Source organism: Scyliorhinus torazame, chromosome 8 (assembly GCF_047496885.1).
Source record: "Scyliorhinus torazame isolate Kashiwa2021f chromosome 8, sScyTor2.1, whole genome shotgun sequence".
NCBI lineage: Eukaryota > Metazoa > Chordata > Chondrichthyes > Carcharhiniformes > Scyliorhinidae > Scyliorhinus > Scyliorhinus torazame.
In genome coordinates this window covers 275828794-275849506 of record NC_092714.1, presented here as the reverse complement: position 1 = coordinate 275849506, position 20713 = coordinate 275828794, and the positions used below count along the sequence as shown (strand labels likewise).

Below are 20713 nucleotides of genomic sequence, written 5' to 3'. Positions count from 1 at the left end.
ATGGTAGGTGCCATGGTCGAGGGCAAGATTCTGCTTTTTGGCCTCTTTCCCCAATTTCGCGATGATAGAGAGGCTCTCCACCTTTGTTAAAATCTAGGACTCCATGTTGAGATTAAGGAAACTCAGGCACATTTCACATTTGTATTCTACATGCAATTATGCTAAGTCTGAATTTCCTCAAACTATTTTCTCTTGCGCCCTGAACCGCTGGGGGCTCATTATCATAGATCTGCCTCCAGGCTAACTAACCACCCAGGTAAATTCCCTGCAAAGACTTCAAAACTGGAGTCTGAATTTTTGGCATAGCATGAAGCAAAGTCATTTTTCTGGTGTTTTATTGTTTGAAGCATTTAGGAAACAATACCGTTCACAGAGGCTGGGCATTTTCTGTTTCTATCAATGTATCATATTGGAATATAAGTCTTTGTGTTGCAGTAAAATGGGAAAGCTTTGCTGAGTATATGTCTGTAAACCCTGTGCCAAATGTGCATGGAGAAGGGTCTGCAATTTCGTTTTCATATTTAAAGAAGGAACACAGGTTTTAGATTTGTCATTTTACAATTGTGCACACTTATTTCCGTTGTTCACACTGATTCTTGATTGTTTGCACTGATTGTTAGCACTGATTTCTGATTGATTGCACTGATTTCTGATTGTTCGCAATGATTTCTGATTGTTCGCACGGATTTCTGATTTTTCGCACAGGTTTTGGATTGATCGCACTGATTTTGGGTTGTTTGCACTGATTTCTGATTGATCACACTGAATTCTGATTGATCACTCTGATTTCTGAATGTTTGCACTGATTTCTGATTGTTCACACTGATTTCTGATTGTTCGCACTGATTTTCAATTGTTCGTGCTGATTTTCAATTGTTCGTGCTGATTTCTGATTGTTTACATTAATTCCTTTTTAAAATTCTGATTGTTACATCTATTTTTACATTCCAGGATTTGTTAGTAGATTTTGGTAGAAAATGTAGATGTGAACAGCTATTGTCAAAATGGTTGTTTGGATGGGTGCATTTTTGGCTCTCAAAACCCAGCTACACCCTCTCAGGAAATTCCAACCATAGCTCTCGCACCCCACCCCATTCACTTTTATGACCTAATCTTTAAGGAGATTCTGACTGGGCTGTATAGCTGAAATCATTCTAGTTTAAATTGAAAATACGTTATTCAGTTCCCATTTCCTATGTTTGAATTTCCTATTGGTGGATAACTGCATAGGGTGAGTATTGCAATTGGTCACTTGGACGAGACGCTGCATTCTCAGGCCGCAGAATGAAGGGATTGTCTCCTGGGATGAAGAGGTTGTTTTCTGAGGAAAGGTGCAACAGGTTGAACCTGTAATTGGGAGCTTGGTGTTCGGCGCTGGGGCGGAGAATGTCCGTCTACCTGGAAATCGGGACCGGCGCCGCTCCCGTGATTCTCCAGTCCTCGGAGAATTGCTCGCAAGTCTCGCGCGAACTACACGGTAGGGGGCCATTGACAGAGGCCCCCCTCGTGATTCTCCGCGCAAAACTGGCCGAGTTCCCGGTGGCGAGGTTCTAATCACCTATCAGCTGTCGGGAACCTCGGGTGGCGGGGAGATCGATCACCGGGGGGGGGGGGGGGGGGGAGGGGGGGGGGGGTCGATCACCGGGGGTGGGGGGGGGGGCATTATGGACGGCCAGGGGAGCGATCGGGCATCACGGACCCGCGGACGTACGCAATCTCGGGGGGGTGGGGTCTACATTTTTGATGCCGCTCTGTGGTCCGCCATGTCGCACGGGGCGGCCATCGCCTTGCACATGCGCGGACACCTGACTGACAGTGCGGGGCCCCATATCCGCAGCCAGAGCTGCGAGAAGCACTCCGGGGTCCTGCTAGCCCCCAGCAGGTAGGAGAAACACTCAGCACTTTCTTAAGAAAAGTCCAGAGTGAAACGCCAGAGTTTCTATGCTGGTGTGGGGACACAGCCCCATTACTGGAGAGTCGAGCCCCAGGTCCTGAGGGGACTTGACAGGGTGGATGCTGAAATTATGTTTTCCCCCTTGTTGGAGAGACCAGCGACAGGAATTTAATCCACCGCTCCCGCACCCCCCCTCCCCCCCACTCACCTGTGGCATGTTTTGCAGCAACAGTACTGACCCACCATTGACCAGGGGCAATAGTGACCTACCTGGAGCCTATGGGGACGGAATGCACAAACCTCAGCCTATTGGGTGCCTAGGTGTGTACCTCGCTATTGGGTTATCGTCAGAGTAAGCTTGGGAGTCGAGGGAACTGGGCCTGTATTGGAGTCGTACTGCTCTGCATATAAAGTTCTTCTGTTGAATAGATCACCGCTGTGATTTAATATTGCCTCGTCGCTTCGCCTTGCAATATAACACAGAGGGTCACATTTCTGTGGAATTCTCTGCCCCAGGGAGCAGTGGAATCTGGGTCATTGAATTTTATGACGCTGAGTTGGATAGATTGTTGACTGGCGAGGGATGACAGGGTCTGTGCGGCTGGACAGTGAAAGGAAAGGCCACAATCAGGTCAGCCAAGATCTTATGAAAATTGTAGCCAGCTTGATGGGCCAAATGGCCTACTCCTGCTCCTATTTCCATCTGGCAGAGCTACCCAACCGCTGCAGCACATTCCTGAGAGGAAGATCATTAAAAACATCCATCATTTCTCCCCAACTATTCTGCCCCTTTCATGAACAAAGAAGAGGAAAAAAGTCACTTGTCTTGGTGCATTGGCTGAGATTCAGATTTATCCATTTTCTAAATTAAAATGTTTCACCATATTTGCTGAGAAGGAAGCTGTGTTTTACCAGCTGTGAAAGATTCCGAATCGCTGTGTTTAGGATATTGTTACAGCTGCCTTTTGCCGCAGCCAATTATCACACCATATGTTATGCTAACTATATTATTTAAAAAGTTATAATTTAAATGTGTGAAAATTACCCTTCCAGCCATTTACACTGTCATCATAAACTTTAATCACAGAGTACAAAAGAGAATCAGAAACAGGCACAGAGCAAGGTTGAGCACTGACAATGTGGAAGAAAGTGTCAGCTCGCCTGGAATCTTGCTGCAGAAACTCTTAAACAACACAATCATTTCACTATGAAATAATTACCCCACAGAGTGACAGTGAATACATTTCAAATGTAATTCTTTGGCTTTGGTTTACTTAGGAATGTTCTGAGGTTGTGAAAGGTGCTATATAAATTCAAATCCCTTGTTTATTAATATAGTACAACATGATCTACCGCATATTAACTGAATAGATAGACAGTCTGTTCTCCTCCTGCAGAATTCAGCCAGGTGAAACCTGGCGTGAAGCATGTCGCACCTCACTGGGATTTTAGTCGAGGGTTGTGGAGAATGTTTGAAACTTGGACTTCCTAAACGTTCAGCAATATAAATAAACATCTTGGTTCTTCCATAGTCACAGATTTTGGGCCGGAGGGAATGTTTTGAGCTTCTTGTCACCCGGGGCAAAATTGGGCGGGATTCTCCGACCCGCCTGCTCCGTCTGCGCCCCCGCCAGCAGCGAGGCCCTCCGTTCCGGAAGCCGGCCAATGGGGTTTCTCATTGCGGCCTTCCCATGCCACCGGGGAAGCCGCAGGCGTGGGTGCGTTGCCGGCGATGCGGAGGATCCCGGAGTCGGAGAATCCCGCAGAAGGTCCGTCACCGGAGGTCGGGATAAGTGGAGGGGCTACAACCGTTGCCGAATCTCATTGGTTTGTGTGATTTTTTTAAGTTGCACCTTGACACCAATAAAAATGCCACCAATTGGTTAAGTAACCGTGTAGTCCCATAGTGCTTTAGGGCAGGAGTTCCAGGATTTTGACCTTGTGATAATTAGGGAATAGCATTGTACGCCCCGCTCAGGATGGGGTGTGACTCGGAGGGGAACTCGGAGGTGGTGTTGCGGTATTTGTTCCTTTTGAGGTCCTGGACATCATTAATTTTGGAGGTGATGCCAAAGAACGTGACTGGTCTGTGAGACTGGCTGTCCTCCCCCAGGCGTTAGCGGGGGTGCGGGCGGTGATTTTGTTGGGTGGACTGTGCTGTGTCTGCCTCTGCTGCACCCGGCTGGAGGCTGAGCTTGCAGCCAGGTGATCAATATATATTTTGATGGGATTTACGCTAATTTACATCATGTGCTTGAAAGCAAAAGAAAGACCTAAAACTGATTGTTTTCAGAATGTTTTATCATATTCGACCGAGAATCAGTAGAATCTATCCCACCAGGTACCAGAAACTCTAACATTGTCAGCCACAGATACACAAACTAAGCTCTCTGTAAAAGTTTATTTTCACACATAGTTTGAGGTTTTTCAATTCTTTGTTAGGTTATGTGGGGCGGGGGCCGGTGTGGGGGGTGGGGGGGTGGGTGGGTGGCAGTGGGGGAGGCTGCAGGAAGGTTTGTGGTTAATCGCAACTGTTTTTTTTTCCAGATACACACAGCATTGTAAAACCGGTCACATTCTCTCTCATTCACATTCGTTTCCTCGCCTGGCTCAAGGCAACAAAGTCCTCGCTGAGAGAGATCTTTTCGCTTTTGTTTTCTTTGTTCTTCAATTTTTCTGCCCTCTCCTGTAGGCAGGCTGCGATTACCATTCAGCCCATCGTCTCTGTGACAGCTCTTTGAAAGAGCTATTGATTCAGACCCACACACCTGCACTTTCCCCAAACTTGCAAACTTCCCTTTAAGTTCTGCAACAGTCGGCCGCGCTACGTTCTCTCCTTGGGGGGGTCAATATTTGGGCAGCAACTCAAGCAGAGAGCCAGTGAGGGGGCTTCTGAGAATGATTTGAAGATAACATCGAGGCACGATTGAAGAAATTGGACCATTCTTATCCACCCAGCGATGTTGAAGAGCTGTCGAAGGATCCTGCTCCTGGCAAATTCTTTAGACCAAGTTGTTTGTTAGAAAAGGATGTCTCTCAAAATTGAATAGCTTTAGGAATGGGGGCGCGATCGCCGCAGCGCAGCCTGGCCAGTGAAAGCCGGGAGACCCCGGGATCTACCCAGCTCACAACACCTCACGAGATCCAACGGGATCTTGCACGATGTTGCGATGTGAATCCCTTCCGCAATGGACGGGATCACTTGCTGGCAAATCCGCATATTAGAGCGAGGCAGGAAGCATTATTCTAATGTGCAGATTCCCGAGGTTCCTGAAGCTTTGGGATTCAACCTCTTCGCATCAGAGCTCTCGGGCGAGTGCCGCTCAGCACTGCTCACCACAAACGGGGACCAGACGGAACGGCACTCACGGGTGTCTTCCAGGGGATTGGAGGCGCCCTTTGGGCAAGGTGGTACCCTGCCACTGCTGGTGCCACCCGGGTGCCAGCCTGGTACTGCCAAGGTGCCGAGGTGGCACTTCCAGCTGGCATAGGCACTGCAAGGGTGCCAAGCTGGCATTCTTGTTGCGCGTGTGATCGGGTCGGGTCGAGTGTTGGGGGGCAGTTAGGACCCTCCCATAGTTCGGGCTGAGGGGGGCCTTGGAGATCGGGTCACCATGGGCGGGATTCTTCGGAAGCCGACGGGGCCGGCAACTCCGGCGGGAAGGAGGGGCGTGAACCACTCCGGCGTCGGCGGAATCCTCCGCACCCTCAGGGGCTAGGCCGGCCCCGGCGTGGTTTGCGTCGCGCCGGCCGGCACGGAAGGGGCTAGGAGCCTCGCCAGCCGGTGCCGAAGGGCCTCCGCCGGCCGGCGCGAGTTGGCGCATGCGCGGGAGCACCAGCGTGTGCTTGCGACATCCCAGCGCATGTGCAGTGGGGGTTCCCGCCCCATATTTAAATGGCGTCCCGATGTCGGTACAATGGGGAGTTCCGGTGAGCAGAGCTCCCCATTGTTCAAGACAGAGTTACACGCAGCCTTGAATCCCCCTTCAGGCCCCTTGTCCAACGCGAGTTGCCGGGGAACACATGGCGAGCCGTGCCCGCCATGGGACTCTGTTCTCTTTCGGGGTAATTGCGCCCTGAGTGTGATGCCAATCAGGCCTTCATCACCTCCTGCGAGAACCAATCAATTTAACATTTGTCTCCAAATGAGCTCTCTTCCAAATGGCAAAGGAAAAACCATAGACTTTGAACCACACAGGTGGCACCTTCGATAGCACTGTTACCCAGGTGTCCAGCAAACCAGCGGATGTATGTGAAATGTGGTTAAAGCTTCAAAATTCCTCCTCAGATACGGAAACAAACTGAATAAAAGAACAAAGAACAAAGAAAAGTACAGCACAGGAACAGGCCCTTCGGCCCTCCAAGCCCGTGCCGACCATGCTGCCCGACTAAACTACAATCGTCTACACTTCCTGGGTCCGTATCCCTCTATTCCCATCCTATTCATATATTTGTCAAGATGCCCCTTAAATGTCACTATCGCCCCTGCTTCCACCACCTTCTCCGGCAGCGAGTTCCAGGTACCCACTACCCTCTGTGTAAAAAACTTGCCTCGTACATCTACTCTAAACCTTGCCCCTCTCACCTTAAACCTATGCCCCCTAGTAATTGACCCCTCTACCCTGGGGAAAAGCCTCTGACTATCCACTCTGTCTATGCCCCTCATAATTTTGTAGACCTCTATCAGGTCGCCCCTCAACCTCCGTCATTCCAGTGAGAACAAACCGAGTTTATTCAACCGCTCCTCACAGCTAATGCCCTCCATACCAGGCAACATCCTGGTAAATCTCTTCTGCACCCTCTCTAAAGCCTCCACATCCTTCTGGTCGTGTGGCGAAGATGTGGTGTGTTTGTTTTGTTTTGTTTTGCCGTTTTTGGGAGCTAACCTTTCTTGGCTGTCTACTCCTGTTAGGATCATAACAAATGTCTAATTGGTCAATTCGTCAATTTGCATTATCCAGACAGCTGTCTGTAAGGCCATGAGGACAAGTTGGTATCAAGTTCATGATGATAGTGTAAATGTCTGAACGATTTAATAATTCTCTTTCCCCAACTGTGATCAGGTAGCACGTTTTAAAGCATTCAGGTGATTTAACAGGAATGTGGATGTTGTCACAATGGCAGCGATACCACTTTAAGAACTGCCTTTCACAAACGTGGAGAATGTGGGGAGAAGACCTTGTTCTCACTGGTAATCTCGAATTGAACTCTCCAAATTTTCATTTGGTTAGAATCAATGAAGACAAATTTCCCCATTAGAAACCTGCAGCTTAAATACCGAACATTACAGTTCAGCAGGGAACATACAAGCACAGTTCACCAATCCCCGGCAACCTGCTCTGGCCTGGTTCTGTCGGTAGCTCGCGCACTTTGATGTCAAAACGCTGTGCTACAAGCCCCACTCCAAGTGCAGTGCACCATCCTTCAGGTGAGATGTCAAACTGTGGACGCGTCCATCAATGATCCTTGGGCACCCTGGATCAGTGGAAATCATTCCTCCCTCAGCCGGGAATATGTGAAGCTAATGAACTGATTATCCATCTCATTTCTGTTTATGGGATCTTGCTGTGTGTCACAAGCTAATGCATTTCAAAATGCAAGGTGGCTTGGAATTGTTTTCAGGAGATGTGACAAAGTTCGGCCTGCTTTTTGCATTTTGATGAACCCACATTGGACGGCCCTGTACTACACACTCAATTAGAAAATTCAGGAACTCACCTGCCAATGAATAATACCTGTTCCCCAGATGCATACAGGAAACATTCAACACAGCCTCTGGTTCCTGCAGACTTGGGAAAGGACTATTGCCGAGACATGCGACAACATGAACATTTTAAGAATTTTTCGATGACAAAAACTAATGTAATATTTATTCCAAAATAGCGTTTTTTCACAGCCTTGAAAAAGCCTACGGGACCTTGAGTAAAATTCGGCAAATTATGCTGAACCTTTATAAAGCTTCAGTTAGGCCAAAGTTAGAGGATTGCGTCCAGCCCTGGTCACCACACCTGAGGAAGGATGTGGAAGGCCTCAAGAAGGTGCAGGGGGAATGTGAGGAAGGATATTTTTACACAGTGAAGTGGTAATGACCTGGAACTCACTACCCACGAGGGTGGTGGAGGAAGAGACAATGAGTGATTTCAAAAGGAAATTGGATGGGCATTTGAGGGAAATAAACTTGCAGGACTACGAGGATAGAGTGGAGAGTGGGACTGGAAGGCAAGGCAGTATGGGTTTGCTGGGTCAAATGGCCTCCTTTGCTATTATAAACATACCTCAATGAAACTTCAGATGATTCGCCTCTCAACTACCATTGGTTCATTGCAAGAAAGGGTATGAAAATAATGTTATAAATGTCATGATATTCAAACATACATCATAACACATACATAATGATAGACAGACCAACGGACCAATTAGCACACATAACACGACAGCCAATCACAGACAAGAGCAGACACAGTATAAGATAAGAAACACGACACTTCCTGGGCAGTCCATCTGGAGACAGCACAGGGCCAGGACCTCATAGCAAGACACTCACACCGTCACAACGTGCTGAGTACCAAGTCTGATGTATAAATAGTTAAATGGAATAAAACTGCGTGGTACCAATCGCAACCGTGTTGGTTCGTCTGTACCTCAGAGCACCCAACACTTCAATAAATTGGTAGATTAAGAGCAAGAAGAGAAGTCAGGCAAAAAGGGGATAATCGTACAGAAACGAGAAGGGTTGTGGGACAGAGTTTCTCAGGAAGAACATTGAAGAGCACGTGTAATTGGTTTGTTTCAGGCGAGAGAGAGGATTGAGGACATGGTGCACAGATCAGTAAAAAGCTGTCTCACCTTGTCTAGAACCTTAGAACAGTCTGGGGAACAGCGAGTGGTCGATGCCTGGAACAAGGTCCCGACATAAAAACTGGGAATTCTTCACTCAGTTTCAAATGGGATGAATTTCATTTGGATGCCGTGGATGAGGGCATCGTGCTCGCGAACTTTGGGCCTAATGTTCGCAAGGCCCCTCCACTACTTGGGGTTTCCTCATCTCGTTATTTCCTATTGTAGATTAGTTAGTAGAGATTGATCGCTGTGGGTGACTCTATGTAAATCCACGTGATTACCAGGGTAGTGGAATGTGAACAAGATGGACGGTGGGATATTTCTGACTCGCTTCCTAGATTCCAATGTTGCCGTGAGTTTGAAACCTGTCAGAAACATTGACTGTGATCAGTAAATGGGTTTTTAATGGTGCTGAAACTTCTAAAATTCCATGCCATCATTGAAACCTGAGGCTGTAGTTGTTGCTATAGTTTCTGCATTGGTCAACGGTTACCTTGGCAACACTCTCAGACTGTTTGAACCACAGTGAAAATCCAGGCCTCAGTATTTTAATCCATAATCTGACAGCACGGAGGTAGCCCATTCAGCCCATCAGGCCTGTACCTGGCTATTCAATTAATCCAACTCTGCTGCCCTTTCCCAATTGTCCTGCAGATTCTTTCTGTTTGAGAATTACTATTGAATCTGCCTTCACCTCACGTTCAGGCAGTAGATTCCAGTCCATTATCATTATATGATGAATTTCAGACTTGAACTGCAATTTGCTCGTAGAGAACCTCTCTGTAAATGAGTCAGCAGTAATGGTAAAATGGTGTCTCCTGAGTAGCAGTGCGGTACGGCCATGTCGAAATGGATTTTGATGGCCTGTCATTCTGGTAAAACACGACTCCCGTTGATAAAGCTTCCTACTGCCTACACTGACAGTAAGCGAGCGATGGCTGTGATAAAGGTGTCCCATAGACTAATGGTGCGAATAGGGGTTGTGGAGGGCGCGTATTCTAATTGGCTCCCCGGGAGTGCTCATCTCACATAATCAACAAACTCTTAATCCAGCTTTGTAATAATGACTTCATGGTGACCACAGAAAGATTGACAAAACTGTGTGCATTACCCAGTATCGATCCCATGTTCAATTCCATCCCAATCAGAATGAAACCATTTTCAATCGAATGTCTGGCCTGCCTCCCACTGAGATTGCCAAATCAAGAGATTGTAGGCTGTCACTTTTTGTAAATCAGGTGAACCGTGGGTTTTGCTGTTTAAGTTACCGTTCAGAGGGGACTAATGTTTAACCAATAACAACCCACATTTATATAGCACCTTTAACGTAATGAAACTTCCCAGGGGCTTCACAGGGCCATTATCAAACTAAGTGTGACAGCGAATCACATCAGGGGTAATAGGTCAGCCGACCAATTGTTTATCAAAGCCGTCAGTTTTTAGGAGCGTCCTCTATGAGAAAGGTCGAGAGGGAAGGTGCCTGGAGCTTCATTACAATATCTGCCAATTAATGCACACGTTTCTAAGTGTTGTGTGCAGCGGGTTTTGCTGGGACTTTCCTGTCGGCTCTGTCGGAGAATTGCCCATCGCAATCTAACCACACTTAAGGGCGGGATTCACCGGCCATCCTGCTGCCTGTTTTTCGGTGAGGTAGCCCCCCCCCCCCCCCCCCCCCGCCAGCAGGATTTACCGACCTCGCCGTTGTCAATGTGATTTCCCGATGGCTGCAGCCCTCGTCGCCAGGAAACCGTGCGCCAGCGTGGAAGCGGAATATTCCCCCCAGCGTGAACAGCCGGTAGATCGCGCCCATCGTCACTGTTTTGGGCCCTGGGAGTTTCTCACTGGTTTAACCCACATTTTACAATTATTCTCAGCCCTGGGAGCTGAACTCAGAGATCGGGCTGCCATTTTGAAAGACGAGCAAGCTTGTCTTCCCACCCATGGGCAATGTCCCCCCCCCGGACACATGGGCATTACCCCCCTCCCCCCCCCCCCCCCCCCCCCCCCAAATGTAGACACCCTGCTATGCAGTCTCTGGAGGCCACTCTCTTCAGGTCCCCCACCCCCCCCTCCAGGACCCTCATTTGTCACCTCCTTCTCCCCCCCCCCCCCACCCCCCCCCCCCACCCCCAGACACCCATTCTTACCTATCATGTGCCCCCCACCCATCACACCTCCCCTCCACCCTCGTTTCATGGGCATGGCTCCCCTCGGGCCCTGTCCCTTGGCAGTGCCACCCTGGAACCCTGCCAGCTTGTCAGTGTCAGCTGGGCACCTTCTCAGTGCAAGGGTGGCAGTGCCAAGGTGCTAACATTCCGGGGGAGGTCTAGGGGGCCACTCTGCCCTATCCCTGGCCATCCTGGGGCCTCCAATGCCCTGGGAGACCCCTCGGGTACCATTCCACCTGGTTCACATTTGCATGGACCTTGGGCGAGATTCTCCGACCCCCCCCCCCCCCGCTGGAATGCCTGTCCCGCCGGCGTAGATGAAACCACCTCTCTTACCGGCGGGACAAGGCGGCGCGGGCGGGCTCCGGGGTCCTGGGGGGGGGGCGTGGGGCGATCTGGTCCCGGGGGGGTGCCCAACCGGTGGTCTGGCCCGCGATCGGGGCCCACCGATCCACGGGCGGGCCTGTGCCGTGTGGGCACTCTTTTCCTTGAAGAGACCCCCCTACACTGTGCATGCGCGGGGATGCCGTGGGCGGCCACTAACGCTCCCGCGCATGCGCCGCCCGGAGATGTCATTTCCGCGCCGGCTGGCGGGGCGGAAGTCAGTCCGGCGCGGGCCTAGCCCCTCAAGGTTAGGGCTCGGCCCCCCAAGGTGCGACCGATTCCGGTCGGCGGGCATCGCACCGATTACGGAGAATTTCGCCCCAGTACTGCACAGTGCACGGCTGGGACCTCACTGGGGAGGCCAGTAGATCCCAGGAAGCCAGTAGATCCTGGGTGAGCTTGTTTAAGTAGGTTTAAGGAGGTGAGGCTTGGTCACGCCCATTGTGGGCGGGGTCCTGATCACAACTGCCCAGAAGGAAGTTCAGATCCAATCGCAGTAGCTTTCGGAACAATTAGCAAACAAAGTATGAACACTAATTAAGGACAATTGCACAAAGGTCAGTCTGTTTTGCATGCTGACTCTGTCAGAGTTCTCCTGGAGGTGGATGAATCTTGAAGAGATGTCAGACAGGTCATCAGCGAAGGCGAGCTCCTCCAAGTATGAAAAGAGGTTCCACTGAATTCCACTGGGATGTTCTGACGTTGTTTGACACATAACCTATAGAATCCGTACAGTGCTGAAGGAGGCCATTCGGCCCATCGGGTCTACACCAACCCTCTGAAAGAGCACCCTACCCAGGCCCACTTCCCCACCCTATCCCCATAACCTCACCTAACCTGCACATCTTTGGACCGTGGGAGGAAACCGGAGCACCCGGGGGAAACCCACGCAGACACGGGGAGGACGTGCAGACTCCAGAAGACAGTGACCCGAGGCCGGAATTGAACCCGGATCCCTGGCACTGTGAGGCAGCAGTGCTAAGCACCGACAATGATGAATAGCAGAGCCGATGCAGCCTTGCCATACTCCAGACTTTGCGACATCGTCAAGTACCATTGATGGAGAAGCGCTAGAGTATGTTGAGGACTCCACTTACCTCAAGAGCGTTACCAGCAATGGCAACAGTGGTAAGACGGCCATCGAGGCCGGCTAAATAAAGCTACAGGTGCATTTAGCAGACTTCAAACCATCTGGAAATCCAAATAATAAAGTATTAAAACCAAAATTAGACTCTACAAAAGTAATGTAAGTCAGTCCTGCTGTGTGGATCTGACTGCTGGAGGATACTGAGATGGGCGAAGGCAACGCCTTTCATAATAGTTTCCAACAGGTTTGTAACATCTACTGGCCAAATAGAACTTCCAATGAGAGCCCGTACAAGAAGGTTGGTTGCTACAGCATTGTCCTCGAGATCATTGTCCTCGAGATCCAGAAGCACTGTAGAAGATGCTCAGTCATGTGCTAAGGATGTCCCAAGAGTGATTGCCAAAGGTTTCTCTCAGGTGGAGACCAGCTGGGAAATGGTAACAGGGCAGGCCAAGAACGACATGGACTGTGGTGACTGAACTGGAAGGGATGGGGCTGACATGGGGCGAGACACAAGGCACAGGAAAGGGCAGGGCACGATGGAGGAACACGGCTGCAGCTTTATGTACCACCCATGACTAGGAGGATGAGGAGCAGCACTTGAAGAGGTGAACGAGATCCAGAGGCAGTTTCCTCCCATAGTGAGTTATGCTGCTATTATGCCAGCAGCCTGTAGAGAGCGCTCTGCTTGGATGTCCTGGTTTCCTCATTACAACACAACAAAAAAGAAAAAGTTGAAACTTTCTGCCACTTAACGTAACCTCAGGATGTCCCAAGGCACTTGACAGCCAGTGAGGTGCTTTTGAAGTGTAGTCACTGTTGTAATGCAGCAGCCAAAGTGTGCACAGCAAGATCCCATAAACAGCTAAATATGATGATGGGCAGAAAATCTATTCCACTGATGTTGATTGAGAGATAGATATTGACGAGGACACTGTGGCGAAGTTGCCTGTTCTTCGAAATAGTGCCAAGGGATCTTCTAGCATCTACCTGAAATACCAGGCCAGGTTTTGGTGGAACTTGATGCTGTGGCCCCATTCTCTTACCTCTGGCTCACAAGGTTCCAGGTTTAATCCCCGCTCCATGGTTTGAGCATAAAACCCGAGGCTGACACACCAGAACTGTAGTGACAGAGAGTTGCACTGACAGCGGTTCCACCTTTTCGATGAGACGTTTAGCTGAGGCCTGGTGTGGTGGAGTTTTTGTGAATGTTGTAGTTGCAGGGGAGAACCAGGAGATTCCAATTATGTTAGAGGAGACGGCCCTGGTGTGGAACAAAGGCCAGCACAAACATAGAGGCCGAATGACACAATGTGGAGGAATGGGAAATGCGTGGGATTATTTTGTCACAGTGTTGTCACTAACAGATGTCAGACTGCTGCATTTCAGCACCACACTCGTGCTAACAAAAGTTCACTAATCACAAAGTCACTGGGCTGCCTCAATGGAACTTCTGACACAGAAGTCAGTTTGATACGTGCACATTGCTTCAGCCGAAATGTCCTCTGTGATAATGTCAGAGATTCTTCATAATCAACAGTGTGTTGCAGTTAGTGCTTGTTATGGTGGGTGGGTGTGAGTGTGTGTGAATGTGTGAGTGTGTGTGTGAATGTGTGAGTGTGGGAGAAAGTGTGTGTGTGAATGTGTGTGAATGTGTGTGTGAATGTGGGAGAATGTGTGAATGTGTGTGTGAGTGTGTGTGTGTGAATGTGTGAGTGTGGGAGAATGTGTGTGTGTGAATGTGTGTGTGAATGTGGGAGAGTGTGTGTGTGAATGTGTGTGTGTGTGTGAATGTGTGAGTGAATGTGTGAGTGTGTGTGTAAGTGGTGTGTGCGTGTGTGTGTGTGAGTGAATGTGTGAGTGTGTGTGTAAGTGGTGTGTGCGTGTGCGTGAATGTGTGAGTGTGCATGAATGTGTGAGTGTGTGTGTGAATGTGTGAGTGTGTGTGTGAATGTGTGAGTGCATGTGTGTGCGTGTGTGTGTGAATGTGGGAGAATGTGGGAGTGAATGTGTGAGTGAGTGTGTGTGTGAATGTGTGAGTGCGTGTGTGTGAGTGTGTGTGTGAATGTGTGAGTGTGTGTGTGAATGTGTGAGTGAGTGTGTGTGTGAATGTGTGAGGGTGTGTGTGAGTGTGTGTGTGAATGTGTGAGTGCGTGTGTGTGCGAATGTGTGAGTGTGTGTGTGAGTGTGTGTGTGTGCGTGTGTGTGTGTGAATGTGTGAGTGTGTGTGTGTGAATGTGTGAGTGAGTGTGTGTGTGAATGTGTGAGTGTGTGTGTGAATGTGTGAGTGTGGGAGAAAGTGTGTGTGTGAATGTGTGTGAATGTGTGTGTGAATGTGGGAGAATGTGTGAGTGTGTGTGTGAATGTGTGTGTGTGTGTGAATGTGGGAGAATGTGTGTGCGTGTGTGTGTGAATGTGTGAGTGTGTGAATGTGGGAGAGTGTGTGTGTGAATGTGTGTGTGTGTGTGAATGTGTGAGTGAATGTGTGAGTGTGTGTGTAAGTGGTGTGTGCGTGTGTGTGAATGTGTGTGTGTGTGTGAATGTGTGAGTGAATGTGTGAGTGTGTGTGTGAATGTGTGAGTGCATGTGTGTGCGTGTGTGTGTGAATGTGGGAGAATGTGGGAGTGAATGTGTGAGTGAGTGTGTGTGTGAATGTGTGAGTGCGTGTGTGTGAGTGTGTGTGTGAATGTGTGAGTGTGTGTGTGAATGTGTGAGTGAGTGTGTGTGTGAATGTGTGAGGGTGTGTGTGAGTGTGTGAGTGCGTGTGTGTGCGAATGTGTGAGTGTGTGTGTGAGTGTGTGTGTGTGCGTGTGTGTGTGAATGTGTGAGTGAATGTGTGAGTGAGTGTGTGTGTGAATGTGTGAGTGTGTGTGTGAATGTGTGAGTGCGTGTGTGTGTGAATGTGTGAGTGTGTGTGTGAATGTGTGAGTGAGTGTGTGTGTGAATGTGTGAGTGTGTGTGTGAATGTGTGAGTGAGTGTGTGTGAATGTGTGAGTGCGTGTGTGTGTGTGTGTGAATGTGTGAGTGAGTGTGTGAGTGTGTGTGTGTGAATGTGTGAGTGTGTGTGTGTGAATGTGTGAGTGTGTGTGTGTGAATGTGTGAGTGCGTGTGTGTGAATGTGTGAGTGAGTGTGTGTGAATGTGTGTGTGAATGTGTGAGTGCGTGTGTGTGAATGTGTGTGTGTGAATGTGTGAGTGTGTGTGTGTGAATGTGTGAGTGAGTGTGTGTGAATGTGTGAGTGAGTGTGTGTGTGAGTGTGTGTGAATGTGTGAGTGTGTGTGTGAATGTGTGAGTGCGTGTGTGTGAATGTGTGAGTGAGTGTGTGTGTGAGTGTGTGAGTGCGTGTGTGTGAATGTGTGTGTGAATGCGTGAGTGCGTGTGTGTGAATGTGTGTGTGTGAATGTGTGAGTGCGTGTGTGTGAATGTGTGAGTGCGTGTGTGTGAATGTGTGAGTGAGTGTGTGTGTGAGTGCGTGTATGTGTGAATGTGAGTGTGTGTGTGAATGTGTGAGTGTGTGTGTGTGTATGTGTGAGTGTGTGTGTGTGTGTGTGAATGTGTGAGTGAGTGTGTGTGAATGTGTGAGTGCGTGTGTGTGAATGTGTGAGTGAGTGTGTGTGTGAGTGCATGTGTGTGTGAATGTGTGTGTGAGTGTGTGTGTGAATGTGTGAGTGTGTGTGTGTGTGAATGTGTGAGTGAGTGTGTGTGAATGTGTGAGTGTGTGTGTGTGAATGTGTGAGTGCGTGTGTGTGAATGTGTGAGTGAGTGTGTGAGTGAGTGTGTGTGTGAGTGCGTGTGTGTGTGAATGTGTGAGTGAGTTTGTGTGCGTGTGAAGTTGGAATCGCCCTGACATTATTTCTCTGATCCCAGTGACATTTGTAGTCTGTTTCTCTTATCTTTTTGATGCCAAGAGCATTTCTTCATTCACATATTTTGATTAATGTAACAAAATGTGTGAGAGAATCCTTGCAAATTGTGACTCAAGCCTCCCAGTTGACAAGTGGTTGGAGAGAAGTTGGTCATTCTTGCTATGTGAACCAGTAATTGCACTGCTCTTTAATGAAGTCTGATTATTGATTCACGCTTATTTAAGGTTAGGTAATCTTGCCTAAGTGTTGGGTAAGTATATTACAGAAAAAATAATGATTCTGCTGCCTTGGTAGGTCAGTTAGCAAGTGCGCTGCGACTTGTGGTTCCCAGCCACCCCTGGAGTAGGAATATCTCATTGTTAATTATCTGAAACTTTGTGTGGTTCAGGTTCCTCCAATGCTGATTTTTGTTTTGTTCCATTTTCAGTTTGATGGGGACAATATGTACATGAGTCTGACTGATGCCAACCAGGATTACCTGCCTGCCAATCAGGTAAGTGGTCCGAGGTTTACAGTTCCCAGCTTTCTGACCCCTTCATTTTTTTCCATGTGTAAAGAATCCAAATGGTTGGAATCTGGATGCTTTCCGTCTTTTTTTTGGTGGGGGGGGGGGGGGGGGTGTAAATTGTATCAATTTAGCAGTTACACAACCCACCCACATACACAGTAATGGGTCCAACCATTGAATCTGTGGGATTTATATTTGGCCGAACTGGCACCTTGGGTGTCCCGCCCATTTAAAGAAACCCACTTCAAAAGCCTTCACAGCTGAGCAAGGCAGGCGATGGACTGCCCTGCGGTCACCATTCCTCAGTTGCCACTTGACTTTCAAGAGCAGGTAGTTGAAGCTTTGAAAAATATCTCTTCCTGAGGAGCCAGGAGGAAAAGGAGTTGCTGACCTTTCCCCATCCAATAACCTGCTCCGTTCAGGAGTACGAGCGCCAGGTAGACTGACTTCCTGCCAACAATGTCTTTGCAAGTTTGAAGGGCCAAAGTTTAAATGTCCACCACCCCACAGGCCTCTCATTTTAGCTGCTCGCTGACCGATTTAATAAGGCCAACCCCCCACCACCCCCCGGGATTGCCCCGAAACCTCCAAGGACGGAAGATGTAAGTCGGGGAACAACAAACCTGGGGAGCGAAATCGTAGACCGAGAACTGACATTTGTTCATCTTCTTTGAACAATTTTGCTGACTGTTTCTAGATGTGTTGTTGATTGGCAAAAGGTTGTTTGACATCCCAAAATCATCCAGTCAGCCAACCAATCAAACTGTACATTTCCCAATTGGCCGAGGAAGGGAGATTGGGTGACCAACAGCCGGGGGGGGGGGGGGAGTTGGAGGTGGAAGGTCAGGGATGACACCTCCAGGGATCCATGCAATCAGAGTTGGTAACCCGCCTGTATTAACCTGTACCCATGCGCGACTTACAGAGTCGGAGATATCGTATTCCCAGAGTGCTTGGCAGGAAATGCCAAGGGGGCGGGGCAACTGTAGCACTTCCGGTATAAAGCCGCCACTCGGTTGGGTGTCGCCGAGGGCCGTGTATCAGAGCCCCAGAAATAAACCTTTCTTCTTGCGCTCAACTCGCTGTGGACTCCCCTTGATGTAAACACAAAACGGCCCTCGACATGGTGATCGTGACACTGTCGTTAAATGTGATAAAAACCCATCTGGATCACTAATGTCCTTTAGGGAAGGAAATCTGCCGTCCTTACCCGGTCTGGCCTACACGTGACTCCAGACCCACAGAACGGAGGTTGATTCTAAACTTTCCCTCTGAAATGGCCCTGGCAAGCCATTCAGTTCAAGGGCATGGGCAACTCCTGTTGGCATTGCCAACGATACCCACATCCCAGGAGGGAATAAAGGGAAAAGGTGAGCTCCTGACCTCAGTGACTCTGTCACATATGGCGGTAAGGTGTAGGGTTGTACAGGAAACAAACTCATAATCAATACACCTGAAAGCACAGGGCGCGATCCAATAACCGCACTGCACCCGTGGAGAGTGAAAGAAAGGGTCAGTGAATCAGGTTTCTCTTGGAAGCACGAGCAATGAGGGTTGTGTCATTTCACTCTCTCGTGTTGGATATCACTGCAACACAAGAACTTAGTTCAGTGATAAAGTCTCAGAATTATGTAAATTTGTCAATTAAATTGAATGTTTTTGTCAAATAAGCACTGCACAAAGTTTTAAATGCGCTTTTAGTTCTAATTTAGAAGCAAACTACATACCCGAGGTTTCGCGTTGATTTAACTTTGAAATCCCCAAGTAGTGGAAAATAGTTTTTCAAATTCACTAAGAGGCCGGGGGTGACGTGCGTGGGTGTTGGGGGGGTGCAGGGCGCGAGACCGGGGGTGACGTGCGTGGGTGTTGGGGGGGGTGCAGGGCGCAAGGCCGGGGGTGACGTGCGTGGGTGTTGGGGGGGTGCAGGGCGCAAGGCCGGGGGTGACGTGCGAGGGTGTTGGGGGGGTGCAGGGCGCAAGGCCGGGGGTGACGTGCGTGGGTGTTGGGGGGGGTGCAGGGCGCGAGGCCGGGGGTGACGTGCGTGGGTGTTCGGGGGGTGCAGGGCGCAAGGCCGGGGGTGACGTGCGTGGGTGTTGGGGGGGGTGCAGGGCACGAGGCCGGGGGTGACGTGCGAGGGTGTTGGGGGGGTGCAGGGCGCAAGGCCGGGGGTGACGTGCGTGGGTGTTGGGGGGGGTGCAGGGCGCGAGGCCAGGGGTGACGTGCGTGGGTGTTGGGGGAGTGTAGGGCGCGAGGCCGGGGGTGACGTGCGTGGGTGTTGGGGGGGTGCAGGGCGCAAGGCCGGGGGTGACGTGCGTGGGTGTTGGGGGAGTGCAGGGCGCAAGGCCGGGGGTGACGTGCGTGGGTGTTGGGGGAGTGCAGGGCACGAGGCCCGGGGTGACGTGCGTGGGTGTTGGGGGGGTGCAGGGCACGAGGCCCGGGGTGACGTGCGTGGGTGTTGGGGGGGGGGGGGAGTGCAGTGCGCAAGGCCCGGGGTGACGTGCGTGGGTGTTGGGGGAGTGCAGGGCACGAGGCCCGGGGTGACGTGCGTGGGTGTTGGGGGAGTACAGGGCACGAGGCCGGGGGTGACGTGCGTGGGTGTTGGGGGAGTGCAGGGCGCGAGGCCCGGGGTGACGTGCGTGGGTGTTGGGGGTGGTGCAGGGCGCGAGGCCCGGGGTGACGTGCGTGGGTGTTGGGGGAGTGTAGGGCGCGAGGCCGGGGGTGACGTGCGTGGGTGTTGGGGGGGTGCAGGGCGCGAGGCCGGGGGTGACGTGCGTGGGTGTTGGGGGGGGGGGGGAGTGCAGTGCGCAAGGCCCGGGGTGACGTGCGTGGGTGTTGGGGGAGTGCAGTGCGCAAGGCCGGGGGTGACGTGCGTGGGTGTTGGGGGAGTGCAGGGCACGAGGCCCGGGGTGACGTGCGTGGGTGTTGGGGGGGGGGGGGGAGTGCAGTGCGCAAGGCCCGGGGTGACGTGCGTGGGTGTTGGGGGAGTGTAGGGCGCGAGGCCGGGGGTGACGTGCGTGGGTGTTGGGGGGGTGCAGGGCGCAAGGCCGGGGGTGACGTGCGTGGGTGTTGGGGGAGTGCAGGGCGCAAGGCCGGGGGTGACGTGCGTGGGTGTTGGGGGAGTGCAGGGCACGAGGCCCGGGGTGACGTGCGTGGGTGTTGGGGGGGTGCAGGGCACGAGGCCCGGGGTGACGTGCGTGGGTGTTGGGGGGGGGGGGGGGAGTGCAGTGCGCAAGGCCCGGGGTGACGTGCGTGGGTGTTGGGGGAGTGCAGGGCACGAGGCCCGGGGTGACGTGCGTGGGTGTTGGGGGAGTGCAGGGCACGAGGCCGGGGGTGACGTGCGTGGGTGTTGGGGGAGTGCAGGGCGCGAGGCCCGGGGTGACGTGCGTGGGTGTTGGGGGTGGTGCAGGGCGCGAGGCCCGGGGTGACGTGCGTGGGTGTTGGGGGAGTGTAGGGCGCGAGGCCGGGGGTGACGTGCGTGGGTGTTGGGGGGGTGCAGGGCGCGAGGCCGGGGGTGACGTGCGTGGGTGTTGGGGGGGGGGGGGGAGTGCAGTGCGCAAGGCCCGGGGTGACGTGCGTGGGTGTTGGGGGAGTGCAGTGCGCAAGGCCGGGGGTGACGTGCGTGGGTGTTAGGGGGGGTGCAGGGCGCGAGGCCCGGGGTGACGTGCGTGGGTGTTGGGGGAGTGCAGTGCGCAAGGCCGGGGGTGACGTGCGTGGGTATTAGGGGGGGTGCAGTGCGCAAGGCCGGGGGTGACGTGCGTGGGTGTTAGGGGGGGTGCAGGGCGCGAGGCCAGGGGTGACGTGCGTGGGTGTTGGGGGAGTGTAGGGCGCGAGGCCGGGGGTGACGTGCGTGGGTGTTGGGGGGGTGCAGGGCACGAGGCCGGGGGTGACGTGCGAGGGTGTTGGGGGGGGTGCAGGGCGCGAGGCCAGGGGTGACGTGCGTGGGTGTTGGGGGGGGTGCAGGGCGCG

General features: G+C 51.6%; 1 protein-coding gene across 6 annotated transcripts in view; it reads left to right on the top strand.

Annotated features, from left to right (window-relative positions):
* The window catches only part of tox2 (TOX high mobility group box family member 2), a 273425-nt gene that overhangs the window by 133187 nt on the left and 119525 nt on the right, over positions 1 to 20713 (top strand). For 4 of the 6 annotated variants that reach the window (XM_072515364.1, XM_072515366.1, XM_072515367.1 and 1 more), the window contains exon 2: positions 16667 to 16732. The exons of the other annotated variants lie outside the window; for them this stretch is intronic. In XM_072515364.1, the coding sequence (XP_072371465.1) occupies positions 16667 to 16732 (66 nt within the window). The remainder of the gene's footprint in view (positions 1 to 16666; positions 16733 to 20713) is intronic. 6 annotated transcript variants of the gene reach the window in all.